The sequence below is a fragment of the Oxyura jamaicensis genome, chromosome 26, assembly GCF_011077185.1.
Source record: "Oxyura jamaicensis isolate SHBP4307 breed ruddy duck chromosome 26, BPBGC_Ojam_1.0, whole genome shotgun sequence".
In the NCBI taxonomy this organism is placed as follows: domain Eukaryota; kingdom Metazoa; phylum Chordata; class Aves; order Anseriformes; family Anatidae; genus Oxyura; species Oxyura jamaicensis.
In genome coordinates this window covers 2,904,295-2,930,636 of record NC_048918.1, presented here as the reverse complement: position 1 = coordinate 2,930,636, position 26,342 = coordinate 2,904,295, and the positions used below count along the sequence as shown (strand labels likewise).

General features: G+C 49.2%; 2 protein-coding genes across 3 annotated transcripts; one reads left to right on the top strand and one right to left on the bottom strand.

Moving 5' to 3' along the window:
* The first annotated feature begins 536 nt into the window (after window positions 1-536).
* On the top strand, window positions 537-6,765 carry TREML1 (triggering receptor expressed on myeloid cells like 1). 2 transcript variants are annotated; one of them, XM_035346764.1, is made up of 7 exons: window positions 537-928; window positions 1,581-1,934; window positions 2,690-3,010; window positions 4,212-4,266; window positions 4,985-5,088; window positions 5,330-5,381; window positions 6,011-6,765. In XM_035346764.1, exons 1-7 carry the CDS (start codon window positions 886-888, stop codon window positions 6,273-6,275), a joined length of 1,194 nt encoding a protein of 397 aa, XP_035202655.1. In that variant the 5' UTR covers window positions 537-885; the 3' UTR covers window positions 6,276-6,765. The 2 variants fall into 2 exon arrangements, with proteins under 2 accessions (XP_035202655.1, XP_035202656.1); XM_035346765.1 differs by having other exon boundaries at window positions 5,330-5,382; window positions 6,015-6,765.
* A 7,751-nt stretch (window positions 6,766-14,516) lies between these two features.
* DENND2D (DENN domain containing 2D) lies at window positions 14,517-26,341 on the bottom strand. The gene is made up of 12 exons (XM_035347336.1): window positions 26,163-26,341; window positions 23,170-23,354; window positions 22,486-22,598; window positions 22,304-22,373; window positions 21,849-21,926; window positions 21,615-21,755; window positions 19,612-19,760; window positions 19,350-19,527; window positions 18,793-18,834; window positions 17,851-17,941; window positions 17,174-17,413; window positions 14,517-16,139 (listed from the first exon to the last, which is right to left on the bottom strand). Exons 1-12 carry the CDS (start codon window positions 26,218-26,220, stop codon window positions 16,078-16,080), a joined length of 1,407 nt encoding a protein of 468 aa, XP_035203227.1. The 5' UTR covers window positions 26,221-26,341; the 3' UTR covers window positions 14,517-16,077.
* Between the last annotated feature and the right edge of the window lies 1 nt (window position 26,342).

Genomic DNA, 26,342 nt, shown 5'->3' with positions numbered 1-26,342 from the left:
TGATAAAGGGCTGGAGTACCCCAACTCACAATACATCACCCAGACAAACGGTAACACTTAGAACATGTTGGCATGTTGATAGTGTACAGAAGTGCCCCAGGACACCTGGGCAGGTTGGCAGGTCAAGGTGCATTTAGCACTGTTTAAATGAGCTCCATTTAGATTCCAAAACCAGACCAGGCTGTTCATGGTTGTGCTCTAAGTTAATTTCCTCTGCTTCCACAGGGTAAATTAGCCTGTATACAGCTGCACAGCACTGCAGCTGTACTAACACAAACCTAGCTTTAATATTCCTGGATGCCACTGCAGTGCCCAGTGTAGAGATGAGCAGTAAAGCAAGGGAATCAGCTCTAGCCAGGAGGCGTAGGTCCTAATTCCAGCTCTAACCTGTTGAGAGACCTCATGCAGGGCTGTCCACTGCCTCCGTGATGTTGGGGGAATGTAATGCTGGTTCTCTGGTGGTACTGTATGAGCTCTTTGGGAACAAGGATACGAAACTTGCATCTAAGTGCAAAACAGCAGGAAGAATGAACACATCCTACTGAAAGCTGCTCTGCAGTACATCAAGGTGGCCCTAGAGACCAAAAATATCCATTCCTTTCCCAGCCACACAGCATGGTTGCTAAACGTGGCTATCTAGAAAACAATACACTTAAAGCAAAAAAACAGCCAGTAAACATGGTGCAGCCTTCCCACATGGGAAGTAATACTAAGATTGTGGTTAAAAGATGTTCTTAGTGACTCCAAACTGGAAACATCACTAGGCAGCAGATGACTGTAAATGACAAAGCAAGTTAGCTTCCCCTGCACCAGAGAATTCCTCAGTGATAAAGACGATCTGGGATAATTTTTTTCTCCGTGCCCTAAACCACTTTCTACTTCAGGATGGGCAGTTTTCCAGCCCTGCTGCTCTTGCTGGCACTACCAGGTAAGGCTCAGAGACTTCTTATTTCTCCGGGGAACAGGGTACTCTCTGTGCTGTTGTGTGCACGGCACACTCTTATTTGCACTTCTTATTCAGGCCATCTATGGCCAGACACAGAATAAGACTGCCAGATGTCAGTGAGAAACTACAAGGGGAGCAGACATCCAGCCTGAAGTGTGCTTATTTTAATTATACAAGCTTTTGGCTTCACATTTGTCTGTACAGTAGTTTGCTAGTATGTCCAGAAATTGATTTTATGAGGGATACTTGGCAATCTCTGACTTTCTTAGACCTTCCTCTCCCACCACTGAAGCATTCTTTGTCTGAAATCACCTAGCACATGGGGTGGGAAATCTGTGTTGCTTTCTCCAGATATGTGATGGATAAGGTATTGTGAGCAATGTCAGACAGGCTAGCTGCTGTTTGCTTTCTTACTGCCAATAAATACTGAGTCCACAGAGAGGAACAATCTGAATAACAATGGAAAAAGGGTAGTGGCACCCTTTTCTAGGCTAGGCATGGATGTTTATTTATGCAGACCTGCAGAGTTAAATAACTCTTCTCACAGTCCCGGTGGTGTTAGTGGTATAACATAAGAAAAGGTGGCATACTAAGCTGAGATTAGTTCTAGCATCAATTTTCTTTTTCTTTAAAGGATCGTGCATGCCAGGAGAGGACACACAAGTGTTTCTGCAAGTAGAGGGAGACTCCTTCAGAGCTAACTGTTCATATGATGTGCACAAGCATTTACGTGAGAAGAAATTCTGGTGCAAGGAGCTATCAGAAAAATATTGTCCAGTCTTACCCTTGAGTTTCCCTTCAGAAGAAGGGATTAATCCTAACCGTGCACGGCATCGTCCTGTTCAGCTGAGAGACTTTGGAGGCGGCTGGTTTTCTGTTTTCATGGCAGCACTTCGAAGAGAGGATTCTGGCACGTACCAGTGTGGAGTCTGGGTAGATCTGAAGCAAATTTTGCTGCAAAGAATACAGATGGTGGTTTCACCTAAGGGTGAGCTATGAGGTCATCAGTGCACTGGGTGGGAGACAACCAAATTAAATCAAGAATGATGCGTCATTTCCAGTTTTTGTTCCATAGCAAAGTATGGTGTATCTAGTCACAGAGATTCCACTAGAGCTTATCAAGGGCAATAAGAAACCACAATATGTATCTGCATGTATCTAGAGGCAGAAATGGCCAAGAAATTATTTTCTCCATAAGAAATCAAAAAGTGTCAAAGGGAAAGAAATCATTGTTTAAAAAATTACTATCAAAAACCATGAATACAATTTTGTGGGATTATACCCATCAAAAACAAATGGATTTAGGTTTGGGGCAGAAATATTTCAGACAAGTTGATGAAAACTAAAAAAAAGTAATACTTTTTTTTTTTTTTGGGGGGGGGGTATAAGATCTTCCATTTTGTTGAAAACTTTTTCCGGTCTCAGAGATCTTTCACACAGAAAGGCTTTGATAACTCAAGTAGCTGACCTATTAAAGGTGTTAAAAGACTTGTGAGATGGAGCAACACCCTCCTAAATGTGAACACAGCACAGAGGTAGCTCCATGTCACAGCACCCGGGGAAATTGACAGCAATGACAGCCCTGGAACCTGATACCAGGGCTGGTAACATCCATGTCTTCTGCCAGTTCTCTTTGTGCTGGTGTTTGCTCTGCTCCTTCGTTGGGTGAGACGTGTGCTGTTGTGGGGATTGCATTTTCCTGCCTTTGGCTCCTCTAACAAATCACCACTCTGTTGTCTTTAGAACCTGTAATGATATTTGCAAAAAAAGGGAAATCCCTGTTCCTTCACTGCTCCTATTCTGTGACAGTCAACGTTGGGAAGCTTCAGCATTTTATGTGGTGCAAAATGGTGTCCCGAGCTAGATGTCAACCTATTATCAGAGCTAACGCTGATCTAAGTATCATTAAAGTAGGAAGGACTGAAATGATGAATGACTTCTCATGGAAAATGATTAGAGTGTGGCTGAAAAATCTCCAGCTTAATGACTCAGGAGAATACCATCTCGAGAGCCATTTCCAAGGGAGAAACAAACTACTGAAGAGGATCATGCTGAAAGTTTTGGGTGAGTTAATCAAAGAATTAATGATGATCTTCTAAAAGTCAGCAGTTTTTTAGTACTCAACAAGAAAGACTCCAGGTCAAAGTTAAAGAGCTCTCTTCTGAGCCTTGAAATTTCCTGAGACACAGATAATTCCTGAATTTCATTTCTTACACAGATTTTTTGATACATACTAATGGTAGAAATTGCAGCCAGTTCTTGGGAGGGAGGCAGTCTGGTTTGGCTTCATTGACTAATGAAATTTAACATTCACATCAGCAGATGAAACAGACTCCAAGAGACCTGAACATTTACCTGAATTTATACCTGAGTTCACCTCTTTATCACTGTTCATTAATAAGCTTTCCTATTTGCTTTCACACTTAACTTCTTCTACTTTTAGCTGGTGCAAAAAGCAGCAAAACAGAAAATACTTGGTGGAAGCTATTTGATTTTTCTGACAACTGAAAAGTGTGGAGGGAAGGGGAAATCACAAGATTTCTTTTTTTAAAAAAAAAAAAATCACAAGATTTTTTTTTTTTTTTTCCTAAAATTCTTCCTTTCTAACAGCATTCAATTGCAACTCAGTTTTTACATCACTTTCTAAAATGGTATGATTTTTCATGGCTTACCTATCCCTTTTATAAAACTCAACCCCAACAGTAGCTGTCCTTTCCTTTTGATCTGTCACAGAACCCAAACTTACAAGGGAAGCAGAACCACAACTCTTTTGCCCCTCTGCACATGATCTAATCAGTAAATAAGTAGGTTTTCCAAGGCATGATGAAATTCGGTAGGAAATATTTTGCAAGAATGAAAAAAAAAAAAAAACCAGAGGACTATAACCCAAAGGGAAGAAAACTGGACTCGCAGGATGTTTGTTCCTGTCCAGCTAGCCACTAGCTCTCTGGCTGGGCCTACACCTGGTGTTTTCATTTAGATTCATTGATAACAGGTACTATTGAACAACCTAAACAAAACTCCCAGAGCCTTCTTGAGAAACTGGATGATCCCATTCCACTGACTCTGCTGCATTAATAAACCTTCTTCTGCGGGTAAATAGCACAGGAGGAATATTCTTGTGCACAATTTCATGGGTAACAAACAAGCAATAACTCCAGAGCATCCTATCTACCTGCAAAGCAGGATTTTTTAGCGTGAGAGGAAGTCACCAGGGATGGAGTGATGTGGGAAAATCACCTGCTCTTGGTTTTTCTTTTTCAAGGGGAAAACTGGAAACTGGATGCCAGCCCCACAGATGCCAGCAAAAAGGACCAGAGGTAAAAACAAAGATTCTGACTCTAATCATAGCATTCTGGATGTAGTGCAGGATTTGAGGGGTGCTGTGACAAACAGCTGAAACTTGCACACGCACACATACACGTAGGCTTCTGTTTCTCTGCCATGGGGTTTGGACCAACCTCCCCAAGTCCCATAAAAAGCTGCAGAATTCTCCTATTGGTTTCAAGAGCACCAGGAGAGGCTGCTGCTGAAGATGCCCAATTTGACTGCATCCTTCCTTTCTACACGGTTAAAAGGGACAACCAGATGGCCCATGCGATGCTACAGTGATTCTACCTCTGGTACAAGCTAGCCTAAGACCAACCCCAGCTAAACAACATGGCACGTTAGAAGAGAGTTATTACCGGACCTAATCAAGAGACACTCATAATGACCCTGATCAGACAGATCATGAGAAGAGCTACTGGATCCTGATGGAGAATACTTTTGAGCTCTAGTAGCACTGCAACTGAGTGCAGGAAGAGATTTCAAGCTTTTGAATATGCCCTGGGCTTGCCAAGTGCCAAAGAAAATACAGCTGGGATGGATCCTTTGTGTCTGTAGACCAGTACTGACCACGTTTGTTTAGAGACAGCATGATGAATTTTTATCCTGGAACCATACTCCATTTTCCAACACACAAAATCCCCTTCCAAATTAACCTAATCACCTCTCATGGTGTAAATAGTAATGGAGATACCATGCTTTTCCTTGCAGGACTCTTTATGCTGTCATGGTGCTGAGTTCCTTCCTGGCTACAACCGCCCTGATTGCTACTGTTACACTCCTTGTCACCAGCTACATCAGAAGGAAAAGGGCAGGTAAAGCTCTCTAACCCTCTTCTCTATTTCTCCCTGCCCCTAGGGCCTGGTTTCACATCACCCTGAATTTCAGTAAGGTTTATTTGTAGTATCATTGCAAAGGGAGGAAACAAGACCAAGCTGAGAGAAATGCAACATGAGAGCTAAATGTCAGGGACAGAAGAGTGGGGGCAATCACTTTTAAGATGAAAAGGTAAAGGTGTGGTTCTGCATTCAAAGGCGATTCTGTTATTTGCGGCAGGAAAAGGGATGGACTTTGGCAGACATCCTGATTACAGAAAAGGAGTGCTGCAGGTAAGAGAGCATCAGAAATCCCTCATTCTTGGTGCTTTGTTTGATCTCTGTCATGCAGAGATGCTGGCTCTGTGCTTACCACTCAAGGTGATTACAAAGCACGCGATACCACACATCCTGCAGCGAACACGTAGCATCCGCTCAAGCTAGCAGACTATAGCTAGCAGTCTGTGTTTGTGATTGCCCACATGTGGCTGCAGAGCAGGCACAACCTGACTCAGTTGTTTGGCTAAGTCATAACCCCTCTGCACGTTTTTGTTTACAACACCCAGAAAAAAAATGCAACATATAATTTTGAAAGTTCGCTGGCCTTGAACCTTTAGTAAGATCGACAAAGCTTCTCAGCAAAGGAAAAATCTGCTAGTTGCAACCTCCATAAATATTCTCTGTGTTAACTGTTGCTGCGCCTTTCTACCCAGTCCCTTAAGACTTAGGAAGCAGAGTTTGGTATAAAAGAAGTTTCCCAAACTTCTCTGAGCACGCTTTCCCTTTTCTCCAGCATCCTCTCCCCTCTTCCCCAGCTTCATGATATGAGGAGAAAATATTTGTAATTTTAAGTGAACTGAGACTAATATTCATAACTAAAATGGTGAATTTCTTTTTAATTTCTCACTCTTCACGTCTTTTCGAAGGATGGAAGAAAAAAAGCAAGTAGAACTTCAGATGGGGATAAGAATGACTGCACAACGTATGCTGTCTTAAGGCACCAACCTCAAGCAAAGCCTGAAGATGTTACATATGTCAACGTACAGCCTTCACCAAAAGTTTTATTCCACCTTGAAGAACCACCAGGGAACTCAGTTTTCTCGGGGCCTGTAGAATACGCTACTGTTTTCTTCAGAGCCACGGCTCCACATTCTGGAATTGAGAAAGAGAAAAACAGGTCCACCTAAACGAAGCAGCACAAAGCCTTGGGTTTATTCGTAGAATTTTGCTGCACCGGGCTTAGAAACAATCCATTTGTAACCGGTTGCTGAAGCTGGGTACACACGGGATTGCCCGGTTGAAAGCTGCTGAAAGGATGAGACACATGGATGCACACACCTTCCCTGAAAAAATAACCACACTTTTCCAGTATTGAAGCATCACAATTCAGCTATTAGGAAGCAAACGCAGAGGAAGGCTGTAGTATATTTGCTTTTTCTAAATTGCTCTTTTTTTTAAACAATGAACTCTAAACCCAAATACAGGAAACAGATTCTCTCTCATGGCAACAGATCCAGTGCCACAGCCAGCAATGGGCTTTGAGATACGGGAGCATGACACTTCCTTCTAGAGTTGTAACTTCAAAAACTCAACCTAAATAGTTGCATATAAAATGTTATTCATTACCCATGCTTATTAGGTCCAAATCTGCAAAGTGGTAAAGCATCTGCTGAATTTTAGCAGGTAAATTGTTTCGTGTACATCAGAGAATCAAGTAAGTGTTTAGTTTTGTTGAAAAATTTGTCTACATTATATGTCTTCAGTTTGAACATACAAGTGCAGATTTTAGACTGTATGTATAACTTTGGATTTCCTTGCCTTCCGTGCTTGTTCCGTGCTTCACCCATGCTACAGTATAAATCTGTCTTGACTGTACTACAATTACACACATTTTGTGTTACTGAATCCTGTTATCATAGTGATATGTACAAACATCCACTAAGGATTATGGATAAATCCCAAAATTCAGCTACGATTCTCATCTTAATCCCATGAGTTAGGCCCAAGGCTGCTGAATAAGACACAAAAATGGCTTTAATTTGTTGCTACTAAGATTGGAAGAAGCACAAGCTTAGGTACTGCATGGCATGGAAAAAAAAAGGAATGTGGAAAGGCAGAGATGTCCATGAATCATATCATGTAAATGTAAACTTCATCTTGCCTGTGGGTTCTTGTCCAGTTCTGAGGACAGAGAGATGGAGAGAGGAGAGGGAAGAGAAGAAGGAACTTCTGTTGCCTGGTCTGATGTGGCTACAGGACATCAGGCTCTTTACAACTGTATCTGAGATTATTTTGTCTCTCTATTGCAAATTATCTAAAAATAAAACTAAAATAACATAAAATAATAGCTAACCAAATCATTTTTTTCCTTCCTAAACAGGCTTACAAGATTGTATTCTTCACTTCCCATACTGACTTCTTGTTTTCTCTTCTTGCTTAGAGTTATTTCTTCTTTTTTTTTCTTCCTTTCTCACCACTGCCTTCACTAACTGCCTAAAGACTTGCTGACTGGCACTCTTATGTTTTGTGTCATTTCTGAGACAGCAAAAGCATTTGAATGGGGACCATGCCATTAAGGTCTGAATTACACAGACCGGGAAAGACAAATAATTAATATAAGCTTCAATATACAAATTCTATTCCTTATTTATCCTCTTTGATTCTTTGAATGCAGTTAAACTTTTTATGCATAAATTCTTCACCTAGGCAATGACACACACATTAAAGGCCCTGAAGGCCTCAGATCTTAAAATAATAGAAGTTGAGTAACTAAGTCATGATAGCAAGGCTTATTTGTACACACTTCTGGTCTACAAAGCCGTAGATAATTTGATATCATATGGTGAAATTGAGAGTGTTTCTAGGCACAGTTTATCTCTACAGATTGCACCTGTTCTCTGTTACGAAATACAAATATGTAACTGGCTGTTTTAAAACAAATACACAAGAAATAGTCTTGAATCTTTCCAAATTTGTAACATCTTACAGGTATTTTCCTTCTGTGTAAATGAAGGAGACTTGCTAGTAACTTGACCTGCCTACAACAAAGGCAGCATTGTTGGAGCAACTAATTTAGGTTGGCACATTTGGTAGTTATGTTAGTTAGCATCAGCAGCACATTTATCCACTTCTGCTATAGTCAGCTGTGGAATTCAGGAGCACTCTAACTTGTGTACAAGCAGCCTCTAGACATCTGGGACATTACAAACCTGAAGGTGTCTTCAAATAAGCCTGAAAAAAAAAAAAAAATCTACTCTGTGACCCTGCTCTGTATTAGCTGCTGAATAGCGATGTGGAGTTGCACGTGGCTAGTGTCTCACATATCCTACCAGCTTATCTTTCATTTGACAGTAGCAGGAAATAAATTTGCAACATTTAGGAACTGGGCATATGAGATAGGTAGGGCACAGCGGACAGGATGTAAGAGGACAGCATTTTTTTTTTCTAAGACTGAGGCTATCAGTCAATACTTTCCACTCCAGTGCCTCCAGACATCTCTTCTGTCCTTTTCCGGGAGGTCTAGTTAAAACCCATCCCTAATCATCCCCATCTAAACACTCTCTGCAGCCTATCCTGAAATATTTGTTTCTTCTTTGTCCACTTAAACAGCAGTAAACACTAAGAGGACTGTTTTAATCTCTAATAGGTAGTAAACGTATATCCATATGACTAATGGCTAGGCAGCTTCATCTCACTGCAAAGGGCTCTTGCCCTAAGTGGACTATAAGAACAGAACAATCATATAATAAATTATACCCTAGAGCTTCTGCTACAGCCATCATAGTACGATGCCATCTAAGTGCCTTCCAGCAGCAGTTTTGCAAATTGGGTAAAATTTGCCATATGCATGAGAAACCATGGAGATTTGAGCAAAAGACAAGAAAAGCATAATGTTTTATTAACTACTATGTAAAACATCCAGTTCTGCTCCATGTCCTGAAAGACCCACAAAACAAACAAACAAACAAACAAACAAACATATGGAAGAGCAAACTGAATTTTGCATTATATTGCTTGGGAGCAAAACTATAGAAACCAAGGAGTCTCCTGCTAGACAAAATTAAGTTGGCTCCTTCATACCTTTCCTTTTCCTCTGGAAATCATGGGAACACTAGAACACTTTTGGAACATATTTGTTTCTAGCTCCTCAAAATACAAAGAATCAGCAACATGGTCTTGCATGAGAAACCTAAAGAACAGAGAAAATCCAACATTTATCAACCGTATCCACTTCACGTTAGCCGTAAAAGGTTTTATTAATTTTATTCACTCTAGAATATCTGTTAGATTGTTCTCTACTTCATGTCTTACTTCTCTCCCACTCCAGCAACTGCAAAATATAGAATACCAGAAAGGAAAGATAAGCAACAAAAAACAGGATCCTGGCAACCGTGATTAGCCAAAGATTAACAGATATATGAACTTCTCTCCAAAGTGAGAGACTGCTTTAAATTAGTCTGCTCCTGTTCTTGTTAAGGAGCTAAAAAGAATTTCAATTTAAGAATAAAGTAAAAAGCTGTAAAAATCAATATCTGAGTGGCTTTGTAATCAGATAACCTATTATGTGTTATGGGCATTCCCTCCAGGCCTATGGTGTCTGCTTATTCCCTTGGGCCACCACCCTTCATGCTCTTCTGCATTCATGAATCTTCAGCTGTGATGTCCTTGAGGATTTATTCTGCTCTATTTACCAACAATCACACTTCTAGCATTTCTGCATTTCGTCGTGATTGCAGAGCTGCCCGCAATGCAGTGTCACAAAGCAGACCAGCTTTCTTCAGGACCCACACTAAGTGCCAGCCCGTGGGGGCTCTACAGCACCTAACCGTGACCAAGCTAAGAGGCCAGATCCTGTTTACTTAGTAGAGGGGGAAAAAGGGATTTTTCAGAAGAAAACTCCAAAACAGCAGGACAGGGTGCTCCGAACTGCCAGTTGGAGGCAATTCTCTCCTACCTCACCTATATGCACACCACCACCCCAACTCAATTAACACAGGCAGTACGGCTACACCCCATTCTAAGCAGCATTTGAAGTACACACCAATTTTCAGCTGGAGCTCTGGGACCTCTTCAGCATAGCTAAACACAAACTCATTCAGTATCTCCACGCTGTTTCACAGCATAAAAAACGTCACCCACAGTTGGTTCACGTGGAAAACACTGTTAAGGCATCCAGCACAGGAGAAAGAAACACAACAGTGGTTGGGGCAAAACCTGTATCTCTTCTGTATCTCTGTGTATCTCTTCTAAAACAGAGTACATCCCCAAAACACAGGAGATGGAATAGCCTGAACATATTTATTTATTTATTTTTATATGGCTTTTAAAAAAAAAAAAAAAAAAAAAAAAAAAAAAAAAGAGCTTTGCAAACTCCAAACATGCACAAGAACTGTTTCAAAAATCCTATGATAACATACAACTACTTGATGATACCACACAAACAGACTGCCTGACAGTGCAGGACCTCAGGCTTGATAAAAGTATTTATGTTATCACTGTTAACACTGAAGTTCCAATACTGTTGAGAGAGCCCGAGCAGCATACATGGAAGGAACAGCAGGTATGCCTGAGAGGTATTAGTAGGCAGACATGGAAGCTGAGTATTTCTTAAACCTTTGAAAGCGTGCTCTTATGAGGAAAACTTCCTTTAGTACCAAAACAAAAAAGCTCTTTTTAATGGTCTCCATTCAATAATATTTGGCCAACAAAAAAAGATAACTGCATGGTACTAGAGAGTTTGGGAGCAAGAATAAACCACCTTTCTGGAAGATAACCAGGAATATAAAGGAATGAATGTCTGGGTAAGAGCAGCATTTGGGTATCATGAAGTTAGACTGCCACCTCTTACAGTTATGGAACCCTGACCGAGTTCCATCACTGCACCCGCAGGACACTCCCTTCTGCATTAACGCTGGATTCTTCTGCATAACCTTTCAGGGATAATTATTTGAGGTGTACAATGACTCCTGAGACAAGCATGAAAGAGACTGAAATATCACCCTGAGCATTATGCCAATGGACACCCAGGAAGTGGCCAGCTAAGGAAGCGGGATAGTGTGACTTCTGGGCATATTTCCCTTTATTTTGTTTGCATCAAAAATTACCATTCTAATTAGCGTGCACCTTCGTTGCTCACAGCCCAGAGATTCGCCTAACACTCGAAGCGCACACAAAAAGCACGCTGGCCAGGGCAAGGCAGCCTCCCTTCCCTCCTCCAGCTCAGCGAGGCCGCTCCAGGAGGGTCACGGCGTCTTCCCCAGCCCCAGAGCCGAGGGCTGGGCCTGCCCTCCATGCCGCCCTCCCTCACACAACCCCCGGCCTCCACGCAGGCCGCCCCACAGTCGCCATCTTGAGGCTGCCTCAGCCCGTGAGGGAGAGGCGGGACAAGATGGTGAGGAAAGCAGAGTCCACAACCTGGGAATAGACTCCACAATTTATAAACAGACTCCATAACCTGTAAAGTTGTAAAGCAGATGTGTTTATTCAGCGCTGGGCAGCACGGGGGGCCGCCCCACCACAACCGTGTGCGCCTGCCGCAGTAGTTCCCACCACAGTAGTTCATCCTGTATTTATACAGAAGGGGTTTCACCGGTTAGGAAACGCCTATACATATTCATAACTTCTCCCCCGAAAGGGCGGTTTTATATTACAGTGAGTTCCGAGAAATCATTTCCATTGTCTCCGCCTTTAAATCCTCCCAACGGCGCACGCTCGGTGCCACCTTGTGGTCGTGGGCAGGGGCGTTCGGGATGAAGGCTTTGCGTCTTCCTCGCTGTGGACTTCTCACTTTAGCCTTAAAACTCGTCTAAATCCGTTCTTGCTTAACAGGGAATGTGCTATCTTCCCGTTTTATCGCTTTTCTTTTCTTGCTAACCAGTGTTCACAATGGCCTGGGCTATAGAAATCCCTTATCTTCCAGAGCTATCCTGTCTCAGTCCTGTCCTGGTGATCAGTTTACAGTATACATCTGTGTTAGCTAAAACTTGCAAAATCAGCATGCTATAGTTCTACAGTTAACCCTTTAGCATCTATTCCTTACTTCAACCCCCCATTTTCTAAACTGTTAGTAAATTCTTTTACTTGTTTCAACAATATACTTTCTTTTTTCTAAGCACTTCCTAAAGTATTTTCCTGATTCTGTCTTCTGACGAAGTTGATGCTTTTTCCAGGATTCATAGCCGGTTAGGACATTCTTACTACAAAACATAAAACGCTTTAGCAACAGAATAATACAAATAATTGTTTTAGCCAGGTGACATTGGGCAACCATGAGCTTAACTTATCCCACAACTCTTGGAGTCCCTAAGTAGCTCCATCCTGAGATACTTGATGGAGAACTTTGGTATGTTCCCAAATTTTCTTAATGTTGGTCTCTATTTCCCTAGATACAATGCTCTTCACAAGTGAGACAGATATGTTAACATCAAAAGCCGCAACAGACATGCTAATTAAAGCCGTAATTACAAAACAACGAACTGACAAAACGATCTGATAAAATTACCGCAGGAACCCAAATCTTGGTATTATTTCTTGTAATAATGCCTTGGTTACCTCCCTAGCCTTGTTGATTTGGCAAGGGAATGCTTCTGGCCTTCTGGAAAAATTGAGGCTTTCTCCACCAGCCAAGCAGAGGTGTCAGAGAGCAGCACCCACCCAAGGAGAACCCATGGTGGGAGGCCCCGTTACCCCAGTCCGTCAGGGGGATTGGACTGGATGATCTTTCGAGGTCCGTTCCAATCCCTAACATTCTGTGATTCTGTCTCTAGCAGCAAACGCTGTGCCTCCACCTACAAGCAGCTGGTTTGAGAGGCAGACTGAGTTCAAAGAAATAAATAGGGTATTTTCTTCAGTACCTGCCCTGGTTTTCAGCGTGGTGTGTGACTGCATTCAAGACGACCTGTTCCATCACATTTCCTGACACCGAGGTCAGGCTGACAGGCCTGTAGTTCCCCAGATCCTCCTCGTGACCCTTCTGATAGATGGGTGCCACACTAGCAAGTCTCCAGTCATCCGAGACCCCGAGACCTCTCCAGATGACTATGACCGCTGATAGGTGATGGAAAGCAGCCCAGCAATCACATCTGCGAGCTCCCCCAGCACCCTCGGGTAGATCCCATCCAGCCCCATAGACTTGTGACAGTCCAGGTGAAGCAGCAGGTCTCTACTTGCTTCCACATGAAATGCAGGGGACTTCTTCTGCTCCCCATCCCAGACTTCCAGGTCGGGAGGCTGAGTACCCCTAGGATAGCCGGTCTGACTACCAAAGGCAGATATAAAGAAGGCATTAAGAGCCTCAGCCTTTTCCCTGTCCTCAATAGTCGTGTTCAGCATTGCATCCAGTAAAGGATGGAGATTCTCCTTGCTCCTTACTGTTAATAGATTTGTAAAAACGTTTCTTGTTTTCTTTTACCATAGTGGCCAGGTTGAGCTCATGCTGCGCTTTAGATTTTTTTTTTTTTTTCCCTCTGCATATGCTGGCAATTCCCTTGAAGGGACTTGTCTGTCCCTTCTACCACTGGACATAAACTCTCTTTTTCTCCTGGAGACTCAGCAAAAGTTCCCTGTTCAGCCACGCCAGTCTTCTTGCCCAGCATCCTCAGACTCTTGTCGCTCTGGAGCTGCTGCTGGGTGGTGGGCAGAGAAGCTAGTGCCAGAAAGCTGCCCGGCTGCGCTATATCCATCCCTGCTCTCCTCTTCTGTCTTCTCTGTAGCCAAGTGAGAGGCTGAGCTAAGGAATTGGATGCTTCCCAAGCAATGCTTTTCTGAGCTGGTCACTGGAAATGGATCTAAGTCCCTTTCTCCATAACAAAACCGAAAGGAAAAGTGCTTTAAGTAGCTTAAGACTGCATTTCATACTGTTCTGTGGCAAGCACGTGAGAGCATGAACCCTTCTAACGTGCTGTAGTTAACCCATGCAGATGTCTGTAGCATTAGCTACATTTGAATGACATCTTTTTTAATTTAGGGATCAGTTTCTGCATATCTCCATTTCCTTTTCAGCACCTGAGGAAGCACTTTCGGTTACATTTTTCTTAGGCAGAAGCGGGTCTTCCAGTCCCTTATGTGACTTCTAACTCTTTCGAAGACCCATTGCCAAGGCAAGAACCACTTCCCATTTTTCTCAGTGGGAAGTTGTGTTACACTTCACAACCAAAAGAGGTCAGCATCTTCTCAAAGCGGTAGCGAGCAAGAAGGAAAAGAGGGAGGCAAGTGGTCTTTACCAGAGGGACAATTCTTGATTAGTGCCCTCGATTTCCCCACCCCTCTGTTTCCCTTTTCTGCTGGCAGATTCAATTGAAAAGAAGCCCAGAGAAAGATCGCTAACCTTTAACTTCCTGTTGACAGCTTGTAACTTTCTCTCTACCCATGAGAGTGAACTTGTGGAGTCAAAGAAGACACTTAAAGTGCCAAACCCACTTTTTTCTTTCTTTTTTTTTTTTTTTTTTTTTTTTTTTTTTCTGACAAATTGTTCTTGGTTCGCTCCCTCAAACACACATGGGAGCTGATCAAAACACCACCGATTTTCTTTCAGCGTGGATGGAGTGTTTCGTTGCTGTTCAGTTTTTATCCTCTGTCCAAGTGTTTTTCTGTTGCTTCTATTTGTGCATGACTACACAAATAGTTCTAAAATAATTGCCCTTTGCGTCTCTTGTTTTTGTTAGTCAGGCGTTCAACAGCTCTGAAAGTGAAAGCTGTCTGGCAGGCAGCCTGCTTATTTTTTCGTGTTTATATAAAATCTCTCGCTGTGGCATTCAGTGGCAAATGCCACTGCAAAAGCTGTATTAAACGACAGTTCTGATAACGATCTGTGTGCAGTGCATATGACCAGCAGCTACTGAGCGATACGGCAGCTTTCCTTTACAGTCCCATACAGGAGGATGAAGCTCTGCTTTTTACCACAGCTCTTGCTGGGGAGAAGCAAGTTTCTGTTCATCCACTTCTCCCCCAAGGGGAGGTTCCTTCCGTGTCTGGGAAGGAACCAGGTGCATCTGCAGCCAGCCCCTGCTTTCTGCGCTGAGTGCTTGTTCCCTGGGTGAATGTGTTAGAAAAGGAGGGAGGGAGAATTGCAATTTAGCTTTATCTGCTACAGGCATCACATTTCAGAAACAGCACTGCAAAAAAAAAGTGAGGTTTTAAAAGAAGTTGGCATCAAAACCAGGAACAAGTAGAATGTTGATGTTTTACTACTTCATTTAACTATTATTTCCTCCCTGCCTGAAGCTGTTGATCTGCTGTTTCCCTCCACGACAAAACATAGCCCTGTGGCCTTCACAGTTTGCTTACAGTGCGAATAAATAGCCTGTTGGGAAAGAGTATTTTCGTTTCTTCAAAGAGCTAAACTGGGATTGTTGCTCCAAGTAGTACCAACAAAGAAGAGAGCTACTACAGAGGAAACTGCTAAAACCCACGGAGACTGCTCCTGCTGGTGTTGAACAATGAGCCTATCTCGACAGAAAACAAAGTGAAACAGCTGCTAATACTAGAATCCTCGGAAACATTTCATAGGATGTTACTTATTTGCAAAACCTAGGTTTGTTTTAATTAGAAATAACAACATTTCCTACTCATCCTTTTTTCTTTTTTTTTTCTTTAACAATTACTCTACAGCCCTTGTCCTGCAGCCAGCAGGCACCTGCCCCCTGACTTCCCCCCATCTCCACGTGAGGTCCTGATGTGGCCAAAGGCTCGGTGCAGAGCTGGGCACTGAGGTGTGGTTTGTCCCTGTCGCTAGCAAGGCTGGAAAAGAAACCACAGCCTGTGTGTTAGCTCTGTGCAAAAGTTTTCCAGTGCAATGGTGCCCTGAGGGAGAAAGGAAAGGGTTGAAACTGGTGTTTGGTGATTCTCATGAGTCACAGGCAGGAACGGGTGGGCAGATCCAGCAGAGTCCAGCGTGCTCTGCCCTTGGACGGGGCATGGCTCAAGCCAGCACACCGCAGCGCTGCTGGCAGAGACCTGCTCAGTTCCAGCTCCGGTGCTCCCGGCTACACTTCAGGAGTCCCTCCGGTGCTTCTTCTGTTCATGGTATTCTGTTATCTTCTGCTGGAAATACACTGTGGACAAGAAAAGGTCGTTTGCCATCACCAAACACTGCAAGTGCCAGAGCTGTCGCATCCATACTCCGTTGCTTGTGCACGGAGCTGAGCGGCAGGATATGGAGAGGACCCAGCTGCGTGGCTGTCACCCAGGTGAGGGTGGCATCGAGGCTGTGGCAATTCCACCCAGCGCTCTCCACCCACCCCAAATGAGCTTTATCACGCTTGGGTTAGCGTGGCTTTAACCCACGCCGTCACTCCTATTCAGTTTCTGTGTTTCCTATCCAACCCACAAGGAGGAAAGAAAGCGGGAGGCCCTGAGATTGTGAACTGCCAAAACGGTGACATAGTCGGGGAATATGAGAGGAAAGCTGGGATTGTGCCATCCCTCTCTCCCAGGTCTGTGCCCTGCTGGGCAGGTTGTAGGGGGGCTGTAAGGGACCCGCCACGGGCTCCATGTGCCGCCTGCCGCCCGCGGCACTGCCCCACGCGCCCTCTGCTGTGCTGCACCCCAGGCCACGACGTCTCTGGCCACCAACAGATGTTTTTGGTGACGTCCTCAAGCTCTCTCGCCTCTGTTTGCTCTCATCACGAGCTGGGAGGAGGCTCAGCTCGGGCTGGTGCCCTCCTGGGCAAGAGGAAGCACCAAGCCAGCCACCACGGATCCGCGCTGGAGCCGGGGGCAGAGATGAGTCAGGACCTGCTGGCAGCACAGCTAGGAGCCAGCTCCCAGCTGCTGCCTGAATGCAAGCCAAATATTTGTGTTGCTACTGGCATGTTTGCCTGAACACTGAGCCCTTGGTAAGCCTGCCTCAGCCACAGACAAGATCTAAAATGAGCCTGGGGATGGCTTTTTGATTGCTTGACAGGGACGGAGAAATGCACGTATGGAAGGCAAATGGGTGCTCGGGTGCCTCTTGCTGCCCTGAACATCCCCAGCCCGGCGCTGCAGCCTGCCCTGGGCATGGGGCATCTTTGTCCCTTAACCAAATACCCCAGGACTTTGCAGAGCTCACCCGACCAGTGAAGAAAGGAGAGATGAGGCCGTTTACCTTCCTGCGGGATCCTGCTCTTCTCTGCATCCTCAATAAATAGGGAGAACATGTTGGTCTTCACAAACTTCTTCACAAACTTGCGGTTGGTCTTGGAGGCAATGGCTTTGCAGAAGGCTCGCTCCTGGAAGGTGCCGGGGCCGTTTTTACTCCACTTGATGTGCGAGGCGTAGTGTCCAACGATTCGGACGAAGAACAGCACGAAGGCCTCGGAGACGAGCGTGTTCAGCTGCTCGGGTGCTGGAAGAGGACACAGAGCACGAGAGGTGGGGATGGCACTTGTGGACATACGGAAGATGGTCCTATTTTAACCCGGCCACTTCACAGGCTGTGCTTCCATCCCAAGAAACTGTTATTTGCTTAAAACCTCCCTCTGCCTGTAAGCTAATTTTGCTAAAGGAGCACTGCCTACATTGGCTTGCCAGGGCAGCAGCATCTTTGCAGGCCAAATATTGACAAAACCCGATTTTTGCAGCAGAATCACTTGTTCCTGCTCTCCCGTTTTGCAGGGCAGGAGAAGGGCCAAGGTATTTCTCTCCTGTGGCTGCATTTTGCCTCAGTTTGGGGCAGGAACACCTCAGGCCAGGTTCCATCAGAAAAACCATTTTGCTGGGGACTGTGGCCACCCGCGGAGGGCAGCTGCCCATATTTTACCACCTGTAAAGAGACGCCCTTACTGTGCACGTTGTTGTTGTTGTTGTGCCTGTTCAGAGACGTCAGCATCTCGTTCTGCAGCTTGATGGGCAAGATCTCCTCCTCATCCCCGACCTGGAAGGCAACGGGGCCGTGAAGCACCTGGCACTGCTGGGAACGTGGCTGGGGTTCAGGGAGCCCATCAGTCCATCAGTGGGGCTTTCTGTCGGGCTCATTAATTACTGCGCACGGTGATGCCGGGCATGGGGTGCCCACAGACCCAGGTATTCTGGCTCATGGGACAGATGCAGCTGGTGGAGAAACCCATTTGTGGGTGTCCTGGTTTCAGCCAGGATAGAGTTAATTTTCCTCCTAGTAGCTGGTAGGGTGCTGTGTTTGGGATTTAGGATGTTGATAACGCGCTGATGTTTTAATTGCTGCAGAGCACTGCTTACACCAAGCCAAGGACTTTTCAGCTTCTCGCTCCGTCCTGCCAGCGGGCGGGCTGGGGGTACAGACCCAGGACAGCTGACCCCAGCTGGCCAAAGGGGTATTCCATGCCGTGGGGTCATGCTAAACAACATATGGGGGTGGCTGGCTGGGGCAGGGGGGCTGGAGCTCGGGGATAGGCTGGGCATCGGTCAGCGGGTGGTGAGCAATCGCATTGTGCATCACTTGTTTCGTACACATTAGTAGTAGTAGTACTATTGTCATTACTATTATTGTTTTCTTTTCTTTTCTGTCTTAATAAACTGTCTCTATCTCAACCCACAAGCTTCATTTTCCTGTTTCTCTCCCCCATCTCAGAGAGGAAATGGGGAGGGTGAGCGAACGGCTGTGTGGCGCTGAGCTGCCGGCTGGGTTACACCACCGCAGTGGGACACCCTGACATTCTGACACCCAAACGGGAGAGCTGCCAGGCAGCTGGGACCGAGGGGGGGACAAGGGGCCCAGCCCAGCCCCAGGCCCTGCGCAGAGGCACCTACCGCCCGGATGATCTTCCCTTCGCACAGGTCAACTATCAGAGCCTGAAAGAGAGCAGAGAGAGCAACCAAGTTGAGCAACCAGACTCAGCAAGACATCCCTGGCACTGTGGCCTCCTCCCACCCGGTTTGGGTTCAGGCCACTGTGTCTGCAGCCCACGAGGGTGGCAGGAGAGGGCTCAGTCCCTCTGTGCTGCAGATAGCTGGGCAGGGGAACCAGGGCATCACCCCAGGGGCTGTGTTTGCCCCAGGCTTGGTGGCTGTCCCCAGCCTCTCTCTGCTTCTGCAGGGCTGGGACGATGCCAGCAGCCAGCAGCCGACGTCAGCTCCCTGATCCCCCAGGATCAGGGCCGTGGGTCCTGGGCAGCACCCAAGGGATGTGGAGGCGTTGCCCCAGGTGCCAGAAGGAGGAGGGACACAAAAACCCAATCTGGAGACTATCTCTCCAGATGGCAAAAGGGCACAACCTGAGCCTTCAGCCCCAGAGCCAGCACAATTGCAGGGCCATGGACAAATCCTTGTCTCCATCCGGACACCTTCACCCTCCCTGGCTGAAATACCTCCTCCATTGGCTGGTCCAGGACCCGCTCCAGGTGCCGCATCTGGATGCCGACCATGAAGGGCGTGGGGCAGCAGACGGTGTCGAGCAGGCACTCGGGGACCACGGGGATGTAGGTGTGAGCCCACGTGAAGGGGTAGAGGAGAGCAGCCACTGCGTGGATGCACTGCGAGAGGACGCTGCGAGAGGACAAGGAGCACCCTGAGCTCAGCTGCATCCTGCAAGGTTTTGGTGGTGGGTTGTTTAAAGAGCTCAGGACTCACCTTAGCTCCTCGGCCAGGAAGATGAGCCGCCGCTCCAACACGGCGGAGGCGAAGATGTGCAGGATGAGGTTGGGGCTGAGCCGCTGGAGCAGCGCCTGGAACTCCACGTGCTCTAGGTGGGCGTCCACAGGCCGCGTGAGCTCGATGAGCTGTGGAGGGAGAGCCACCAAACCCCCTTAGGAGGTGAAATGTCCCCCCAGCACTGACCTGGCCCCCCAGGAAGGCAGTCTGGGAGCAGTTAATGACCAGACACCTTTCCTGGACTTTGCAGCACCTCCATCAAGACCTTCTGCAAAGCACAAACTTCACTTTGTCCTGCATGGCGATTTGGGACGCGCAGCAACGAAGGTGCAGTGGTGATGGTTACTGTGGCATTATTTAATTAGGGTAATGGCATTTTAACCAAAATGCCTCTTTTCTCCAAGGCTCATGAGTCTCTGGCAGGGGCCCAGCACTGAAGTCCCCCGATCTCAGCAGCTGACAGCTCGCCTGTGAGCAACAACGGTGAAAGTTGTCCGGGAAAAGGAGGAAGGATTAGGACATGACTTTTTTTTTGCTATAAAAACCACATAAGCTTCCTCAAAAGACTCCCTCAGAAGGCCAGCTCGCCTTGTGACAGCTAGGATGGCCCAAAGGTGAAACATCGAGCAGATATTTGCGGGTGGTCTGTCCGTCCTGCTGCCTCTGCCCTGGAGAGAAGTCTCCTAATCCTGGTTGATGCAAGTTCCCCACTGTGGGCAGCCCCAGACAGTGACCAGCGAGGGGCTGGCAGGACTGTGTTGCCCATGACAGCCCTGGCCCCAGCTTTGCCTGGGTTCCGGGATGTCCCTCTCCTCCCCGGGCTGTGACACCCTTCCAGCAAAGCGCTGTGTTCCCAGCCAGCAGCTCAGGGCTTGGCCAGGCTCTGCAGTCCCTTTCCAGCACAAATCCTGTGTGGTCCTCAGCTCCTGGCTCATGCAGCACCCAGGATTTATTTTCACCCCCATTCCGTTTTCTCATGGACTTGCTCCAGCCCCTGCCTGGGGCCCCAAACCCCATCTCTTTCGAAGAACGTCCCCATGTGTCCTCCCTCTCCATCACCCCCAGCCACGCTCCCTACAGCCTGGCCCTCAGCCAGAGCATTGAGCAATGTGCAAAGCCCTTGCGCAAGCTTTCCTGGATGAAGAAATCTCTTGCAATTTGATAGCCAGCTGCCAAATTGCACTAGAAAGAAGGGATCCTGCCCCCAGACCCACCCTGGCAGGACACGTCCCCAGCGATGCTCAGCACTGACGTTATCCCGCGGGGTGCCGGGGCAGATCCAACCCATTTTTTCACTGAAGCTTCACCGGTGGAGAAAGGAAAAGCAAAAGAAAAGGCTCTGCCTGTGCTAGCCTGGCCCCGTGCTGTGCGTGGGCGAGATGAGCCCCGTGGGCACCGTGCCCTGCTCAGATCTTTCTGAGCAGCACCGCAGGTTAAGAGCCGGGCTTGCCACACGCCGGCGGCACACCCTCGGTGCGGAGGGCGAGCTGCAGCCTGCGATGATGCCACAGCCCCAGCCCCACCACGAGCCCCAGACCAGAGGTGTGAGCTGCAGCTCGTGGGCAGGGCGCTGCAGGTGCTGCAGGCAACCCAGCACGGCGCGGTGCCAGCGCATGGGCTGCTTGTGCAGGCGGCAGCGAGCTAAGGAACGGCACCGGCAGAGGTTTTGCATTGGTGGCTCCAGAGCTGGGCTGATGGAGCTGCAAGGTGCCATCAGTGTGGAGGGGATCCAGCCTCAACCTCATCCTCATCCTTTTTCTCCTCCTCCTTCTCCTCCTCCTCATCCTCACCACTGGCTGCTCTCCTCCTTGGCGAGGGAGGGGGCACCCACGTCTCCCAGGGCATGAAGCCTCCCCAGCCTGACCCACTGCTCCAGGGAGCACCCATGGGTGCTGCAGATATGGAGGATAATCCAGCGGACAGCCCAGGCTCCCCATGTTGGAGCAGACCAGAAGGTGCTGAGCCCCCAGAACCCCACCAACCTCCGTGCCCGACTCAGGGATGAAGCTTTTGATGGTGACCGTCTTCCCTGGAGCCGGGAAGGGTGATTCCCGGAGGCCTTGCATGAAGGGGTAAATCACCGCCATGGAGATCTGGCGCCTTTTCTCCACCTCGTCCAGGATCTGGGGGAGGCAGAAAGGAGCCATCAAACCCCGTGGGCGGCCTGACAGCTACGAGGGCCACCACTGTGCTGGATGGAGCCACCACGTCCCTACCTTGGAGAAAAGCCCGAAGCAGCCCAGGCAGCTGATGATGCAGAAGACCTCAGGGAGGCGGACACCACGGCCAGAGGGCTAGAAGAGGATGGAAAAGGGTTTGAGCACCTCCCAGCCCCACAACACCATCTCCTTGCTCTCCCCAGTGATCTCCAGTCCCATTTGCCACACGAGATGTGCTGGGAACCTGAGGAGATGCCCTTTGAGGGGCATGGATGGCTCTGGCATTGCAATGGAAAAGCAACAACTGCCCACTGGAGGATTTTCAGAGCCAAGGATGCAGCCCATGCTGTATAAGCAGATGGTGCTGGGGCCTGGAGAAGGCAGTTTGGATGCCAGAGTTGTTCATAGTTTTGGTGCAAAGCCCTTTGGCTTATTCCCAAAGTTTCTTCCCCATCCTCTGAGACCTCCTGCCACACTCTCCACCATCCCCAGAGCTGATGGGGGATGCTCACCAGCAGCCGCCTGCAGTAGCCGATCTTCCTGCTGCCGTCCACGTTCGTCAGGACGAAGGAAAAGGTTTCACTGCAAGGAAGGACACGGCTTGGGGATGGGGCGGCTCTCCCAGCCCGCAGCCCCCACGTACAGCAGCACCGGGTGGGAAGCAGTGGCCGGGCCCCTGCAGCGGGGCAGGTACCTGGTGAAGTCGGTGACGGGCGCCCAGTTGTTGCCATCGGGGAAGCAGAAGAGGGGGATGGCTTGCAGGAGGCGCTCCTCCTCCTCCTTCTGGCCCCTCAGGAGGTTCTCGCGCTGGAACAAAGTGATGCCGTGAGTCAGGGCGACGCAGGGTGCCCACAGACCTGGCGTTCTGCTGGGGGCAGGGGGGGACCTTTTGGCCCCAGCGTCCCTGGGTCAGACCGAAGCACATCCCTGGGCAAGCATCTCCCCAGAGTCCCAATTTCAGCCTGTTTTACCCCGTGGATATCGGGGCACAGTGCAGGCAGCCAGGTGCAGGCACCTGTTTGCACTCTGCAGACGGGGGGAGGTCTCCATGTGCCACCTCCCCAAGAGGAGATTTTGTTGCTGGAGCTCCCAGGGAGCTCCGAGGACCAGGACTGGGCTCTGCCTGCCGGGGAGAGGTGAGCAGGGAGCACCGATGGTCTGCTTCACCTGGGCACTGTGCCCCCAGGCTGGGACCACGGGGAGGGAGGTAAGGGGGGGTCCCAGCAGTCCCAGAGCCCCACATTGGGGTCTGCACCTCCAGGGCACGGCGTGCTTTCCTGTTCTGCCCTCACTCTAGTGGTGGGAGAAGGAGCAACATCCCCTTGTTCCTCTTAACCTCAGAAAACTCATCTTTTTCCCCAAAAGTGCGACTAAATACCTTTGGGAACTGGTATGCTATCTTGGGTTCGTAACGTCCATCTGAAGTCTTCTTCAATGACACCACCACCAGGTACTCGAAGAAAAACTGTCCGGCAGAGTAAAGGACAGAGCTCCGGTCTCCTGCCTTCCCTTGCAGCGCTCGCGAGGAGTTGCTTTCTGCTGCAGGGGCCTCCTGTTTTCTTTCTGTAACCAAAAAAAAAAAAAAAGGTAAAAAAAAAACAAACGAAAAAAAAAAAAGAAGAGAGCACAGTGAAACGAAAGGCCAGGAGGTGTCCTGGTGGCAGGGCGGGAGGTGCAGAGCTACCCAAGAACCGACCAGAGGGGAGCGGGACCCGATGCGCTGTGCACCCTGCAAGGGTGGTGGTGAACAGCCAGGGACCTATCGGTGCAGGACACGGAAAGGAAAGAATGAGCTTTTAGGCGTCTTTTGGAGAAAATCTAAGCACTGTCAGAGCTCCCCAGAACTCCTTCACCCTGTGTCAGTGAGGGCAGAGGGATGCCCAGAGCAAAGCCGGCATGTGGGGTGGTGGAGAGCAGACGGGCTCTGCAGAAACGTGTGGGAATGTTTTTGGAGCACTTAAATTTATTTTCTTAGGGGGAAAAACCAGTAAACAGCCAGCACAGATGTTGCTTGAGCACCTCCAAAGGCTCCAGTGAGACGAATCCCAAAGTCTCCCTGCCAGATGCCCTCAGTCCTGGGAACTGCTGACTGCAAACGAGATACTTGAGGGTTTTCCCTAAGCCGCAGCTCCCAGAGCGAAGCAGCTCCCTGCGACTGCATCCTCATTCTTGTTGGGCGGGCTGGGGAGAACAGCTGGGGAGCGTCAGCTGTCACAACCCCAAACTGAGAAACGAGAAGGAGAAGAGCCCGAGCTGACATCTCTGAGGGCCCTGGGATGGGTGCCGTGGGGCAGCGCGATCGAGGGCTGGCAGTGGAGGAGCTCGGGGCTGGCAGGGGGCTGAGGCCATGCCACAGCTCTGCCCTCTCCCAGCAGCCGCCTGTGGCTTTCTAAATGCCCAGTTCCCAGCACTGAAGCCTCTTGGTCTTGCCTCTGATTATGGCACGGCATTACAGCGATGAGCTGCTTCTAGGTGTAACAGGCAGGAAAATAAGCGCATGGATGAAACAACTCCTGCAGTTTGTCCCCGTATCCTGGAGTAGCCTGGGGGCTTTCTGCAGCTCAGCAGCTCAATATCCAGCTGCGGTTGGCTGCTCCCACGTCCTCCTCTGATGGCAGTTCTGGGGTCAGGCCCACCCTGCGTGTCTCCCCAGTTCTGTAGCCATCTCCTTTAGTCCTGAAGCAGGGCTCCAGCCTTCGCTCCTGGTCATTGGCAGCTGACGGGAGCAGAAAGCTTGGCCGAGGAGGTGACACTCGCTGCCCCATCACAGGTTGTCCCTACCCAGGGACCAGAATCACCTGTCCCTGGGCATCTCTCATTTCTCCATCGCATTGCCCAGGCTGTGCCGTGGGGAGGGCTGCTGGTGGCTCCCGTCCTTGCTGGATGCCAGCATTGGTTTGCTTTCCCCTCGCACATTGAAAGGTGAAAGCACGGTTAAATCCTGCCTGTCCTGTCCTGTCCCGTCCCATCCTGTATTTCTGGGAATGCAAGATGTGCTCTCCAACAGGATCTGGATTTGCATCTTCTCCATTAGATTTTCAGACACTTAAAAGAAAACCTTCCATGGAGGGGCAGCTGCTTACACCGAGCTGTGGGTCTGCCTCTCACATTGGACCCACGATATTGCCCGGCCCAGTGGGCACTGCTGAGGGCATGGTGTCACCCACCTGGCTGGGCTCCTCTGCACCACGTTGGGTCGCAAAGCTCTCAGTGTCCGAGCCTAAATCCCTGGAAGGGACTGGGAAGAGCCCAGAGCCCCCAGGGAACGTCCCCGGTTGAGCCAGGCCGTGGTGGGGACGCAGCTCCAAAGGGAAGCAGCTGTGGTGCTGGTGCTGTGCATTCCCACCCCTCCCTCCCACAGGCACAGAGAGGGCAAAGGCTGGTGCGCTGCACCCTGGCCCGCAATGAAAAGGCACCGGCATTAAAAGAAGGAGTTTTTTTCTGCATGAACAGCTTCCCACGCTGCTGGGGGAGTTCCTTATCAGCCCAGGGCAGCGCTTGGTGCTGCTTCGTGATGCGGCACAACCTGTTTTGTTCTGCCCAAACAGCTCCTGGGCTGCAGCGGGGGGGAAATCTCCCGGCCCCACGCGTGTATTTGCATGGCAGTGAGCCGCTCGCACCACGCAGCCACCCACCTGCCCCGGCAGGGAGGAAATGGCTTTTGCCTCAGTGAACCTTTTCTGCTGAGCTTGCAAAAACAATCGAGATATCACACCGAGAGCGAGAACCAGCCTGCACACAACAGCGCCCACGGGGGGGTCACACTGAGCCCCAGAACCCCCAGCCTGGCTCCGGTTTGAGGTGGGGGCAGGCAGGAGCCCCCCATTCCCTATCTTGGCAGTGCTGGCAGATCCCAAAGGACCAAGTTCTGTGCCACCCTCTCAGCTGCCTGCCCCGGTGGCACCGCACCCTGCGGATGCCGGGGCTGCTGGAGCTGATCCGGGCCAGTTCGAGGGCTCGTGTGGCCACCATGTCCGGAGCCACGATGCCAGCTCAGCGGGCAAAGGGCTGGGAAAGCCTTTGGGGACGTGGCTGGGGGGAAGCCGGGGGCTGCCCCTGGTGTGGGTGCCAACCTCCAGGGCTGGGTGCCAGTGCCCGGGGGTGGGCGAATCCCCTGGGGATGGAGCAGGCTTGTTCGGGACGGGGCTGGCTCCGCCGAGATGGGGCGCAGCACAAGGGCTGAGCACCCCAGAGGATGCGGCGAGCCCCGGGGGATTTGGGCCGGGCACCAGGCATGGCTGGGGGGACCCTGTCGGGGCCGCTCCCGGTGGGGCTGAGCTGCATTGCCCGGGCAAGTCCCCGCTCCGCCGGCACCGGCACCGGTACCGGCACCGGCACCGTCCCGTCCCGACGGCCCCTCCCTGCCCTCACCTCTGCGGCCCGATCGCCGCAGGCTCCGTCGGAAGAAGTTGCCGATGGATGATGCCATGGTGGCCCCGGTGCGCCCCCGGTGCGGCGCGGCACGGCTCGGCTCGGCACGGTTCGGCTTCCGCCCGCCGTTGCGCTTTCGCTTTCCCGGGGGAGGAGGGACGGGACGGGACGGGGCGGAGA